Source organism: Tiliqua scincoides, chromosome 6, assembly GCF_035046505.1.
Source record: "Tiliqua scincoides isolate rTilSci1 chromosome 6, rTilSci1.hap2, whole genome shotgun sequence".
In the NCBI taxonomy this organism is placed as follows: domain Eukaryota; kingdom Metazoa; phylum Chordata; class Lepidosauria; order Squamata; family Scincidae; genus Tiliqua; species Tiliqua scincoides.
The window spans coordinates 63,155,089-63,169,621 of record NC_089826.1 but is presented as its reverse complement, the minus strand read 5'-3'; the positions used below and the strand labels follow the sequence as shown (position 1 = coordinate 63,169,621).

Genomic DNA, 14,533 nt, shown 5'->3' with positions numbered 1-14,533 from the left:
GAATTAAACATATTCCTGTATTAAAGCCATCTTAATTGGTGACTCTAAATTATATGTTGATCTTCCCAATATCTGTTAATATGTTTTAAAGGCCTCTAAGCTTTGGTTTGGCTATCTGATTGTTTAATTCAAACTTTTTGGCCAGAGGGCCGTATCAAATATCTGACATGGTGTTGAGGGCTGGAAAATATAAATTTAAATATAAAATGTATATAAATGAATCAGAGATGGAACTTAGATGAGTGAATAAATGAATGAATGGGCTCATTCATTCATCCTCTGTGACCTTTCACACCAGATGCAAGCCTCCAGACGCAACCAGAGCACAGTTCTAGTCATGTTCAGCCAAGCGGGCCAGAGACTTTCAGGGGATAAGAGGCTCGCCACGGGCTGGATAGAGGCTCGCCTTTGGCCGCATCTGGCCCCTGGGCTGGGGTTTGGAGACCCCTGGTTTAATTGAATGTTAAATTTTATTTTAAAATTTTGGCTCATGTAAAAATTGAATCTTTTCATTTAAGGTTATGAAAGTGCCAGTGTTTCTAGTACACGCGAACCTTACAAAAGCAATAGGATGAGGCAGTCAACCCGAAAAGAAGAAATTGTTCAAGCAAAAGTGTTCAGTAAAAAGAACCAGGAACAGCTAGAAAAAATCATTAAATACAGTCGATCATCAGAAATGTCCTCAGGTACTCCTTTTCTTTTTTGTGTAAAGTGTTTTCTTCTAAAGTGAATTTGATTGTGTCTTCGTGGACTGCTATTAAAAGGAGTTGAAAATCTTGCTAGGATCAGGTAACTTTCTGGCTATGGACTATGATGTTTGTATTGTTACTTGTTATTGTTGTATTAGGAAATCTCCACTAAAGTTGTAGAGATGGGGGGGGGATCCTAGTGTTTCTGAGAATACATTATGGAATATGCTATGGTCCCAATCCTAAACATATTTACATGCTTTTATGATTATTTAAGGATATAACAATTAGATACAGTTAACAGTGCAAAGAATTGAGACTTTAATATTGACTGTTTCTCCTGCTAGATTACATTTTAGTCAAGTTGTGTTAGAATTGAATGTTTCTTTAAAACATGGCTTTGTATCCAGTGAAAGTCATGACTAAGTTTTCATTAAAATCAATCATGTTAGTTGTGACTAACTTGAATCCCATTAACCCTAAGTGAAAACTAACTTTCCTTGGATACAACCCATTGATTTCTTTTTTAGTATAAGGTCTCTAAGTATAAAATGGATAGCAACAAATTTCTGACTTTATTACATCTGCACGTTATACATTACATCCTTCATTTTAAATGGGACACATTCAGATGTGCATTAAATAAATTTGCTTTTCTTGCAAGGAGTTTGCTGTTCTGAATGTCACCTTTCACTTTCAACTCTGTGCTTTGCCAGCAGTGTTTGTTCTGTTGGAAGGGCAGACCTCCTAACTGAGACAGCTTTTTTGTTTCGTTAAAATTTTAAGCATATCTGTTAAGCATGCTTAATAACCTGATGGTGTCCCTTTTTACCAATGTAGTGTTTGGTTTTTTTTTCTCTTTCCCTTTTGGGGTTATTTGAAATTCTGGGAGATATGTTTAGTCCTGATACTTTTCAGCTTTTTAAAAGTATTGTGTGTGTTTACAAAAATATATAAATGAAAAATTGTTTGCAAATGTGTTCTGCTCTCAGCAGAAACATGTATCTGATCTATGTACACAGGCTATTGGACTAGAAATCCCATGAAAAATCCTATCTAGGGTCTTTTAATTTATTTATGTATTTGTTTTTGGTAGGCAATAAACTTGTTGGAATTTTTTTTCTGGAAAGCTTGAGCTCTAGGGAGACGGTAAATAGTATTTTTAGCTTTATTCAGACTACTAAATAACCATTCTCCCATTATTTCATTAGGCCTTGCCTTTATTTCTGATACACATTTTTTGTGTTTATCACTGTCTGTCCTTCCCACCTCCCTTTCCTGCAGCACATGCTAGGAGAATACTGCAGCAGTCTAACAGAAATGCATGCATAGAAGCACCAGGTAATGCACTAGCTGCTTAGCTTCCAAACTTGTTTACCTTGATTTTCTGATCTTTTATCCTAAATAACTTGCTTCTCAGAGCTTGCTTTTTGAATTGTCAAAAAATACATTGATCAAAATGAATCTGCAAACTAATGCAAACAATTTTTTCTTGCTTGTTTTCCTGAAAAGTGGCTGTTGCTGAATAGGCACAGCCAGTCCCTGCACATCTCAAATTCAGGACTTCTATAATCACAGGATGTGACTTTCTGGGAGAGAAACTTTAATAAGCTAGAGTGTACAAGCTGCTGCTTGAGCTGCCATTGTACAGCCCACTGTGGTCTGTTCGTAGGAGTTGTTGGCAGGTAGAATCACATGGTTATTACCAGAAAAATGCAAGTTGTCTTTGAGCTGAGCTTAAGCTATGAAGCTCTTGGGTTGTTCTGAACTGGCAAACTGTTCAAAACCCAAGTGTTCTGTTGTGCAGAAGTTGTACAGGACAAAATGCATTGTTGTATATCAGCTGATACTTCAGGGGTGTACTGACAAATCAGAACTGACACCCAATATTCTCCAAAAGTATAGCCCACTTAAGTTTAACCACTGGGGAAATCCAGCTTGCTGGCTAGGTAAAGTAGAACAGTAGCATCGGATCTCCCTCTCTTAAAAAACAAAGGCAAAGGAGGGTTTATTGCCAAAGTATATAATGCATCCTGGGCTGCTAAAATATAAACTCGGATTTTAATGGAAGGAACCCATTAAACCCTTTTGGCAATAAACCCAAGGAACTGTACAGTTTATTGCCAAAGTATATAATGCATCCTGGGCTGCAACACATACTCAACTACAAGAGTAGTCTAGCACTTTAAATGCTAGCAAATGTATTCTAGCATGAACTTTTATAGACAAATTCATGAAAGAGACAGTGAAACCTGTTAAACTAGGGTCCAAGGAACTGTACAGTTAATTCCCTGCCCAAAGGTTCCTCTTCAGTTCATAGCCATAGTCTTCAGTGTTGTCACATGACTCTCTGTTGCAACTCATTAGCATGATTGTTAGTGTTCTGGAAATTGACACTTGCACCTGATAACTAACGATCCAATAGCAGGGTATGCTGCTTCCGCAAATAAGTATTTAGGATGTATCTGAAAATAAAACATATTTAGCATGCAGTGTGCTGACTTATGTGTATTATCACCAACTCATAATGTTATCCCAGCATGTCAAGCTGTACTGATTCTTGCAAGGAATATATTGTTCAGAATAGCATTGTTTAGTGTTATGTGTGAAACAGGGTCTTCCCTCCTCCCCAGTTTGTCTTGTCTTTTAGATATTCCTCTGTCACTGTACTGTAAGCTCCATAAAAGTAGTATCTTATGGCTGTTTTGCAGTTCGTCTTATGTGGTGCTTTCTTGGAACATAGGGATTTCTAATCTCCCCTTTTAGCAGCAAACTTTCCCAGTGTTGGGGAAGGGATTCTGAAGTAGTACCCGACTGAGCACAGGGGGCTACCACTGGAAGAAAATATTGCCCCTCCTCCCTGTGTCCACAAATGAAAATGCTTACCATTTACTCGAGTGGGATAGAGTGGTTTGGAGGTTAGATCTCTTTGTATGCATTTAGGATAAGGGAAAAATATCAGTGGGAAAGAATTATGATCCTTATTGGTTTATCTATCTCTCTACAGAAACAGGCAGTGATCTTTCTATGTTTGAAGCTTTGCGAGACACCATTTATTCTGAAGTAGCTACTTTGATATCACAAAATGAATCTCGCCCTCATTTTCTAATTGAGCTTTTTCATGAGCTCCAGATGCTAAATACAGACTATTTGAGACAAAGAGCATTGTATACTTTACAGGTACATTTAAAAACATGATTTTTTTTAACTAAGCAAAAGTTTTCGCAATTTATCTTAACAAAACTGTTGCATTGTATAGGATATAGTAACGAGACATACATCTGAAGATAATGCAAAAGGAGAATGTCCTAAACCGCTGAACTCAGCAGCATGGGCAGGATCAAATTCAGAACTTACTCCTAGTGAAAGCCTTGCTACTACCGATGATGTAAGATTTTTGATAACTTTATTTTGGGTATTCTAATCTGAAGTTCATCTTTTTAAAAAGCATTTTAGGCTTTATGCTGACTTCTTACGTTGATTTATTTGTTACCCATTTATATGGTGTATCCAGTCTAGTTTGTGACATTAGAATTGGATGTGAACTGGGTGATGGTATTAATTATGTACTTGATTCAGTAAGGCACTTATTTTTTATACTTTTCTGTGTAAAACCGTGATCATGCCCCTCATAAAACTGAATCACTGATGGTTTTAATGTTTTGTAGATGATTGGCCTGTGCTGGGGCAAAGTTACATTGGGGTAATTCAAGTTATCTGATTTCCACATAGCTCCTTTTCACCTATCCATGACCGTTTTGGTCTAACTCTTACTCTCAGCAATGTTTATTATTATTATAAAAAAATATCCTTGTCTAAGTGATCTGGGCTGGGCTTTGGCCATCACCTCAAAATCACTTTAGTGTAAGTGATAGTTTGTCCACCCCCTTGTGTCTCATTTTGTAAAAGAATTCGCAGAATGATGTAGCCCTTTCATGTGTGGAACCTATTACCAAGGGAAGTGGTGGGTTCTCCCTTGCTGGAGTTGTTCAAGAAGAGACTTAACAAGCACCTTTTGGAGGTGCTATAGAGAGGATTTGCCTACTTCAGGCAGAGGGTCGAACTAGATGTCCGAAAAGTCTTCTTCCAACTTGGTTCAATGATCTGTGATTCTGGGCAGTTTATTCTGAAAATATTGGGAAGTTTAAGGATGGCTTGTTTGTGGTAAAGTGTGTGCCAACTTATTTTATTGCACATTTTTAAGGAGACATTTGAGAAGAATTTTGACCAAGGAGTCTGTAGAGAGTGTGAACAAAATGATGCAGACAATGGCAGTACTATGTCTACATCTTCAAATTTTGAGCCTTTTGCTACTGATGATCTTGGTAAGCAATAGAACTGGCAGCTGACTGAAAGAACAGCAGCAGCTTGATTTGTGGGGGTGTGGGTGGATGGGTGGTGTCATATTTGTTATCAATCTATTTTGCAACGATCTATTCCAGTGGTTCCCAAACTCCTACCGAAACATTGGTGACAATGTAAGTTGTCGTTGGGGAGGGGCAAAGACAGTAACACAATCATCAGGATGGCAATGGTGCCCGGGATGGAAGGGGGTGTTTTCAACTGATCAGGGACAGTGCCGACCTCATTGGGAGGGGGGGGTGCGGGAAGGCCATGGACGCTTCTGCAGCTTGTAGAGCCCTGCAGAGTGCATTTAAAAGGCAATTTTGACCTGGTTTGCAGTTGTGAAACCTGGTCATGATAGTTTTTCTTTAAAGCATTCTATGGCTTGGGGAGCCTTGCAGAGACATCTGTGGCCTCTTTGGACTCTCCCCCCCCCCCCCCCCCGAGACTGACACTGCCCCTGGTAAGTTGAAAACACCCCCATTTGGTCCCTGGCAACTGCATGATCCTGGCAATAGTCTCGCTGCCCCTTATCGGGGGAAGACACAGAACTTTCTCTGGCTGTTGGGTCATAACCCATCAGTTTGGGAACCACTGATTATTCATTACTTAATAACCTTGCTTGTGCTTCTTGCAGTTGTTATATTTAATGTACACATTCTAATACTTGATTTGCAAACCTAAAGTATATATGGTAAAAGATTTTGTTGCCTACATGTAGGCAACACTGTGATTCATTTAGATCAGGCATTGGCACGGATGAGAGAATATGAGAGGATGAAAATGGCAGCTGAAAGTATCCTTGACTCAGAGGATGGCTGTTGTAGTAATCTCCAAAGTGCTCCTAAATTGGAAGGTATGCTTTTTTTATTTGCTTATCATAATTGTCAGGCAGCCTGCCTTCAAGATACTGTCCCTGGGACCTTCTTGGTTTCTGAAATAGAACTACTTCATTTTGTCTTAATTCTGTTCTCTGGGCATATGAATATTTTTTAGTGCTTATAAGCAAAAAAAAAAAAAGTAAAAGATATTTGATTGTCCTTGTGCTCAAATTTGCTAAAATATGTTAGATATGTAATTTTTATAAACAGGAATTGTATACTTTATTAAAATTGGAACATTGTAAAAAACATTGGTTTGAGTGTACTTTTCTTCCTTAAAGGTTCAACTGTAGTTGAAAGCCATCATGCATCACAGCCAGCTGAAGTGTCTGCTGTTCCTTGTCCTCGAATTGACACTCAGCAGCTCGATCGACAAATTAAAGCTATCATGAAGGAGGTGATACCTTTTCTGAAGGTAATCAAAATGGTGTTTTCAGTAAGTGCAACTGAAGAATCAATCAAGCAGTTGTTAAACAGCTTTTTTTTTAGGGAGCAGCTTGTTTTTATCTTACTCTGTTCTCTAACAACTGCTTTTTTCCAAGAAACACAAATGTTCATAAACTCACTTTTGCCAGATTTGTTCAAGGTTTTGTGGTAGAATAGTTAAAGTTCTTGACTTTATGCCTTATCCCTTACGCCTCTGATCTCAGTTGTGTGCGTCCTTGAAGTATTAACTTTCTGCTCCCTTAAATGTAAGCAAATATCTGCATTGCTTTTTTGAGGGAAATAAGCATTGAAATTGTCTCACTTTACTCTTTCATGAGGGTACACAAATTAATGTGTCATATCAGCTCATTGCATTGATGACTCACAGCAGAATTTTTCTTAATCTGTATAATTTATTACTGACAGCATTCTTAAATAGGAGAAACAAAAGGCAGCCCATTTTCTCATTGTAGTGTTAGTACTTCTAGTTGTGGAATATACTCAAATAACCTCTTGGTTATGCTTGTTACATGCATCTGACTTGGCTCAGAGTGTTGCAGGCATGCCTTGCAGCACGTTTGCAACACCCAGTACCACTGGTATGCTCGTACTGCCAATGCTGAAGAGCTCAGGATTGACCTCTGTGCTTGTGTAGGTTAGTGTTTGTCTAAATTGTAAACTATTTGCAGCCCACTGAAAAGCATAAAATCTTTCAGTAATTGTCTGGTGTGAGTGAAATAAGAATCTTTTGTATGTTTTTTTCACATTGCCTGTCTGTACTTTGAATATTTAGAACACATAGATTGTTGTAAATACGGAGGATAAAAACAGAATATGTCAAAGTAGATTTTTTTCCCCTTTTAATGGAGTAATCTTTTGACTCTCTCTAGGAACACATGGATGAAGTATGTTCAACTCAGCTCTTGACTTCAGTGAGGCGCATGGTCTTGACCCTTACCCAACAAAATGATGAAAGCAAAGAGTTTGTGAAGATATTTCATAAGCAGCTTGGTAGCATACTGCAGGTGAGTGTGTGATTTGTCCTCTGTTCCACCTAGAAGTCTAAGGGACAAATGACACACATTCTAAATTCCTGCTAAATTCCTGCTGTGCAACTGTGATGCTTGCTTTTTCTTTTGTTAAATAGCACGCAGGCCGGAGGATAAAGGAAGGAGGCTTTTATCCTCTTCCCGACCCTCAGCTCATATTTGACCAGCTGTTTTTCCATGAACTGAAGCTAAAGGGGGCCCAGTTGGGATCAGGGCCACAGCAAAGGAAAATGGTTAAAGCCTCTCACCATGGGCCTGATCTTGTCCTTTAACAAAGGAAAAAAAACACAGCTGTGTAGTATGTGCTTTTTTTACATTCACTTTGTTATGGAAAAATTATCAAGAGGTTATTGTACATTGGTTTTACACCCCTCCCCCGCCCCTGCCCCCAACAGCTTTCTTACAGCAATGTTTTTAGTTTGTCATTTTGAGCCATTTTGGGTTTTCTGAGGAGAAAAGTTACACTATATATTTTTATAAACAAATAAGGAAAATCACCAACTCTGACTTTCTGCCCAGAACATCAGCTGTTGAATCAAAACTGAGCTCTTTATAGCATTTCATCTGCTTTGCACATAAGTGAAAGTTCTACACCTTTAAAAGGTCAATTCTGAAGTCTTGAAAGTACTAACTGTAGTAGATGCGTTAATTAGAAATTACACAGATACAGGACTTAAATCTACTGCTCAGCTATAGAGTACAAATATAAATCATTTTTAATGTGTTTGCATTTTAATGAACCATTATTTACAGATATATAAAAATAAATCTTACTCATTTTTGTGAATTTACTTTAATGTCTTTGTTGCCCTTGAACACACAAAGGCAGTGTGAGGTTCATTACCCAGAGTGCTACACCTCAATTTAACACTCTGAGGGTAGGTATAGTGGAAAACAGCTTATTTATTGCTGGTACCAAAGCAAGGCAGCAAGGAGGCCAGTTGCCTCAGATCATGCGCAAGTGTAGCTAGATGCAGCTAGCTTTTTATACTCATTTCAAATCATACGCGTGGCTAGCAAAGTTAAGGGGACAAGGATCCAGTAACTTTCCACTTTCACTGCCCAGTCCGCCAACTGGCCTACCCCTCCACCCTTTGCCACTGACATAGGTTGCCTTTTCTCTGAGGTTCTGGTGTTGCAGACTCATGGTTGAGGCCCCACTATCCCTAGGACAAGCCACTGCATGAGGAGTGGCTTGCAGTTTTTTGCTAACAAGCATCTTAATAATAATAATAATAATAATAATAAACTTTATTTATATCCCGCCCTTCTCCCTAAAGGGACCCAGGGTGGCTAACAACATATAAAAAACACATTTAAAAACATAAATTAAGACAAATAGCAGATAAAAACATTAAAAACATCTTTAAGGCCAAAAGCAGAATCAGAGCTGATGTTAAAATGGCATTCCTTTGGCTAGAGTGTAGTGAGAGCTCTTGGCTCACGGCATCATCTTGATCTAAAGAGCAGTGATCGAGAGAGGTGACTTCAAGGCAGTTCTCATTAATTTCAGCAGGGTTGAAACATTCCTAGTAGGCCAGGGGTGTCAAACTCATTTCATATAGTGGGCCGGGTAGCATTCACGATGCCTGTTGAGGACTAGAGTAACATAATTAAGCAGATGATGGCCAGAAATAGGCTGTTTGTTCTCACATAGAAACTCATTAACTGCAAATGACATAAGATAAAGTGTGCAAATCTTGTTCATAATTTCAAGATATGAGAGTTCCCAATTATCACACAGAGAGCCCAATTATTTTGGGAGCTGGAGAAATTGCTTCTGGGGACCACGTCTGACCCATGGGCCTTATGTTTGAAACCCCTGTTGTAGGCTGTACAGGTATAACTCAATTATCCACAGATTTTTCACCTGAGGTTTTATCTCAACATGATGAGAAAGGCCCTTTAAATTAAAGGAAAAAGTCATTTAACAATAGCCTTGTTAATGGGAAAGTGGGCAGCCAGCTGATAATCCATCAATCATTCTCTCTCCAGGCACTTAGAACAGCTTCCCTCCAAGGCAAGTGACCCCCTCCCTTCTTCCTCAGCACATGAAAGAAAGAGAATTACTTTGCATTCTTTCCCAGTGCTGAGCTATGGGTGAAGGGAGGTGTGCTGGCTCATAGTGAAGCCTTTTTAAGTGCCTGGAGAGATGGATGGATTGTCTGCCTAATGACTCTGTCTTGCATCACAAAGTTAGCAAGGCTGTTTTTAAATTGCCTAGCAAAGGGTCATTGTTTTTAAATGGATTTGCTTTAATGTGATTTTTGCCATCCATGTGAGTTCTGGGAATGGAACCTTTGCGAGTAACAAGACTCAACTTTTATTTCTTGTATATTTCTTTGGATTTTCAGAAATTGACTTTTTTTATTGTATTGGTCCCTAGATTGTTAGTCAGAATATAAAGGCAATTGAATTATAAATTGTGCATGAAAATGAAGGAATATGACATGTAGTGGATCTGGACTGGGTTCAACCTTGTTCAGAACCCTATTTGAGCCAAACGTCACTGGAATGTGTTGAGCAAGACATTCAGCTTACATGGTAATTGTGAGGATAAAACAGGATAGTCTTGTATGCTAGCCTGAATTCTTTGGGGAATGGGTAATAGATAACTATAATAAATAAAATCAAAAGTATGTTTTCTTTGTTGATAGGATTCACTGGCAAAGTTTGCTGGTAAGAAATTAAAGGATTGTGGGGAGGACCTTCTTGTGGAGATTTCAGAAGTCCTATTCAATGAACTCGCCTTCTTTAAACTCATGCAAGATTTGGACAACAATAGCCTTACAGTAAAGCAAAGATGTAAAAGGAAAATTGAAGCAGATGGAATGATACAGTCCTATGCGAAAGAGGTTGATATATTTTCAATATGAATAGTTTTCTGTAGAATTGAAATAATATAGATTTTATATCTTTTGGAAATACTTTAAAAAAAATTCTTTTACGAGATTTGCAGTTTACTAAGAGCTTGAATTTGTACCTGTAGCATTCTGTGTTGAAACAGAAATTAAATTTTTCAGTTTGTTATCCATTGCCCCTTTCTGGCATTACTTTTTAAGAAATGGAACATAACATGAAAAGCCTCCTCATTGGTGTCAAAATTTAATATTTGCACAGATTTTCTGGAGAGGTAATTATTCACTCTTTCCTCACTTTACTTATTAAAAAGAAGCTGAGAACCTGCAACTTCTTTCTGTCATAAAGTGAATTAAATTTCATGTAAGAGTTTAAAGAATCTTCAGTGTATCTTACATACAGGCAGTCCAGTCCTATCCCCAGTGGCTCCAACAGATGCAGCAGTGTCAAAGTAATATCCAACAGTGCTGCCAGGGCCTCTGGAGATCTCCTGGGTGGGGAGGGGACTTTCATGCCCTCCCCCCCAGGGAAAACCCCAAACCCCACAGTGGGTCTTCTCAAGTCTCTGCTGGCTATTTTGCCGACGCAGACTTGAGAGCCTTGATGTTGGGCTTTTCAGCCCGACAAGGAGGATAGGATATAGTGGAGCAGGGTTCCTCTGGTTTCACTACCCCGCTGTGGTTCCTCTCCCCATCCTGTTCTGCCCACTCCCTGCCTCCCCCCTGGCACTACAGGAGCGCCAGCCAGCCCTCCACGAGGGCTGAGGCTCAGCTCTGACTGTTGCTGACCCAGCACCAGTGACCCCTCCTCTCTGGGTGCCACAGACTTGCCTTATGGCATGTTTGTGTCACCATGCCAGCATTGGAGCTCAGCACTATCGCTAAAGTCAAATAGGAGTGGGCCCTTAAGCATTAAGCCCTCCAGAATAATCTTTTTGAACTCTTGAACAACATTTGATGGTCTGATTTAATATGCTATTTTCAGCAACCAATTTTGTACAGAACAGAATTTTGAAAAATACATGGGTGTTTGCAAACAGTTTGAGTGACACAACATTACTAAAATGCAATCATGAACAGTTTAATACATTTAGGGCCAAATGATAATCACAGAACAGTGAGTTACTTCTCATGTTCTACTAAGCTCTTTTCCAAGCTTAATGTTAAACCACATTTAAAAAAAAAACAAAAAACCACTGTGTGGCGAGAGATGATAGAAAGATGTTTCCAGTACAGGGCATACTATTGCATACTGTTGCAATATTTTTGAAATGGTGATTCTCCCGATCGCCCAATTGAACATAAGAACATAGAGTCTCCTCCCAATGGGGAGTGGAAGGGGGCTGGGACTGGCAGCTACGGCGGGCCTTTTAAAAGGCGCAAGACCCAGCCCTCTTCCTCCTTTGCACGGGCTAGGAGGCGTGAATGGGACTTTGGGCATGCACCTTCAGGCGGCATAGGCAGGGTGGAACCCAGTTTCAGTCCTCGGGCTCGGCGGCACGAGGACGTAGACGAGGCCCTGTCCGGGACCGCGGGGCACACCTCAGAGGCTCAGTGGCTCGAGGTGGTGCAGCCCACGGTCCGGCTGCCTTCCCCTTAAGGGACAGACATGGATGACATGCGCCGCCCAACAGCAGGGCGCAACTTGGAGTCGGGTGCATGCCCGCCTGGGGGGCAGAGGTGCTCTGGTACCACCCAGAGGTCCCGCCTCTGCACCACAGGGGGCTTTCGCTGCCTTGGATGCTGCAGGTCTTAGCCTCCTCTTCTGCTGTAACTGCTAAATAAAGTGGCCCTTTCTCCCATATCTGTTGTCTCGAGTGTTCATTGGACAGTGCGGAAACGAAGGATAATCTTATTAAACTAATTAATTTGTTCCCAGTACAAAAACTGACATCACACCCAAGCTTACTGGGACAAAAAAGCAATGGCAACTTTATCATTCTTTATTAGTCTGTTTAATCTATTTTTTTCCTAGTTGGTTGGTTTGAAAGAAATGCTAGTAACATTTCAATTATACCCTCTCTAGGCAAAAAGAGCACTTGAAGGAGAAGCGTGTTCATCAACTGAAGACATTGATGAAGACAAAGTAAGATTTTCATAAAATGATAGGAGTGGGAAATGGGATCGCCTTTTGTCCTTATTAGATTGTGCAATTAAAGGTTATTTTTAACAGAATCTTATCAACTTTTTCACAAGTAATTTTTTAAACTTTATTCAAGTGCATGAAAATAAGATCATGTTAGAAATTTAGCAAAATGTCAAATATGTCTTGTCCCTCACTAGACGGAAACAGGCATATTTAGCTCTTGTTTTTCTTTTCAAAAGCTTGGAAAGAAATGATTAAATTTCAATGCAATTTCCAGGAGAGGACAATGTAATGCCTCAAAGAAAGCTCACAAGTAGGTCAAGAAGTTGCCGATTGGCAGCATTTTCTAAATGAGAACAGCTTAAAGTGTCCCATAGTGTACTCTTACACATGTCAACTCAGATATAATTCTTATTGAGTTCAGTGGGACTTACTCCCACTAAGTTTAATAGAATTGTTGGACTAAAATGGGAAGGAGGTGTGTGGTCTGTAGGTTGAGCAGTTGCCTTCCCTGAGAAAGCTAAGCAGGATCAGCTGCTTGGAAGAGAGACTGAGAAAGAGAGACCATAAGAAGCCACTGGCAGATGTAAGATGGCAAAAACCAGCTAAAATCTTGAGAACTTGTCTGAAGCTTGGTTTGTAGTTGCCTGTTGATGACTGCACTATGGTTGATGACTGCACTATGAAGGTAAAACATCTGGAAAAGTGTTCTGTAAGATTTTCTCATGGAAGAATACTTGTAAAAACCTCAGTGAAAAATGAATTTGTGATTAGACTGCCTGTGTAAATCACCTTGAATCCAAGAGAAAGTCATTATATAGATACTGAAATAAATAAATTGCAGTCTCACAACTTCATGTTTGTTCCTTTGAGGTTTTCCTCCTAGTCTAAGTGACATATTAAAGTCTTACCTGAAGACCCACTAGAATTTTGGCATAATTTTAAAGTGCGTGGATGATAAGGTTTGTAGAATAAATGATGAATTTCATAACTGTAATTTTTAGGTTGGTATGAAGCTTTTATACTTTCCTGTTGCAATATATCAAAAAATTGTAACATTGAAATGCTGTTAAGGATTAATTTTGTTTGTGTAGGATAAAGATGAAACTGAAACTATTAAGCAAGCTCATGAATCTGTAATATACAATAACAGAGAAGTTCCAGGAAGTACTAGATCAGATGCTTCTGACCAGGAAGAAGAAGAGAGTGAAAGTTGTCCAGTATCCATAAGTAAGTAGGCTGCATTACTTTGAGTGCAGCTTTATATAATGTGTATGTCATAGCTGTACATATTGCTACTATTAGAATGAGGTTCACAGCCTCCCTTTTGTAAGATCACTAGATCTGTGCCGTTTCCAATACCAGCTATCTGTTTTTGCCTATATACATTTTGACAGTGCTTAAAAAGAAAAAAGCAAACAAAAAAATTCACAAATTTTTGTCTATGAAATTCTTTAAGCACACTAACCAAAATATTGTATTATCCAAATACTTCCAGTTGGTCTATTCAGATGGATACAGGCAAAAATAGAAGTTGTCAGTTGCATGTAGAACTTGCTTCATTATTTTTCGCTGCTGCAGTTCCTACGGTAGTAAAAGCAAAGTGTTACTCAGTTTTAAAAGGAGCTTTCTGAGAAAACTTCAGAGAATTCCAAGCGCGCACACAGTTTTTATGTGCGCATAAAATGTGTGCTGCTTTAAGAACTTAAGAACAGCCCCACTGGATCAGGCCATAGGCCCATCTAGTTCAGCTTCCTGTATCTCACAGCGGCCCACCAAATGCCCAAGGGAGCACACCAGATAACAAGAGGCCTCATTCTGGTGCCCTCCCTTGCATCTGGCATTCTGACATAGCCCATTTCTAAAATCAGGAGGTTGCACATACACATCATGGCTTGTAACCCGTAATGGATTTTTCCTCCGGAAACTTGTCCAATCCCCTTTTAAAGGCGTCCAGGCCAGACGACACCACCACATCCTGTGGCAAGGAGTTCCACAGACCAACCACACGCTGAGTAAAGAAATATTTTCTTTTGTCTGTTCTAACTCTCCCAACACTCAATTTTAGTGGATGTCCCCTGGTTCTGGTATTATGTGAGAGTGTAAAGAGCATCTCCCTATCCACTCTGTCCATCCCCTGCATAATTTTGTATGTCTTGATCATGTCCCCCCTTAGGCGCCTCTTTTCTAGGCTGAAGAG

At 39.5% G+C, this 14,533-nt stretch overlaps 1 protein-coding gene across 7 annotated transcripts in view; it reads left to right on the top strand.

Moving 5' to 3' along the window:
• The window catches only part of PCM1 (pericentriolar material 1), a 62,779-nt gene that overhangs the window by 38,887 nt on the left and 9,359 nt on the right, over positions 1 to 14,533 (top strand). For all 7 annotated transcript variants that reach the window (XM_066632964.1, XM_066632963.1, XM_066632961.1 and 4 more), the window contains 10 exons: positions 519 to 686; positions 3,697 to 3,869; positions 3,949 to 4,077; positions 4,894 to 5,014; positions 5,755 to 5,889; positions 6,196 to 6,329; positions 7,231 to 7,365; positions 10,047 to 10,244; positions 12,274 to 12,333; positions 13,428 to 13,563. In XM_066632964.1, the coding sequence (XP_066489061.1) occupies positions 519 to 686; positions 3,697 to 3,869; positions 3,949 to 4,077; positions 4,894 to 5,014; positions 5,755 to 5,889; positions 6,196 to 6,329; positions 7,231 to 7,365; positions 10,047 to 10,244; positions 12,274 to 12,333; positions 13,428 to 13,563 (1,389 nt within the window). The remainder of the gene's footprint in view (positions 1 to 518; positions 687 to 3,696; positions 3,870 to 3,948; positions 4,078 to 4,893; positions 5,015 to 5,754; positions 5,890 to 6,195; positions 6,330 to 7,230; positions 7,366 to 10,046; positions 10,245 to 12,273; positions 12,334 to 13,427; positions 13,564 to 14,533) is intronic.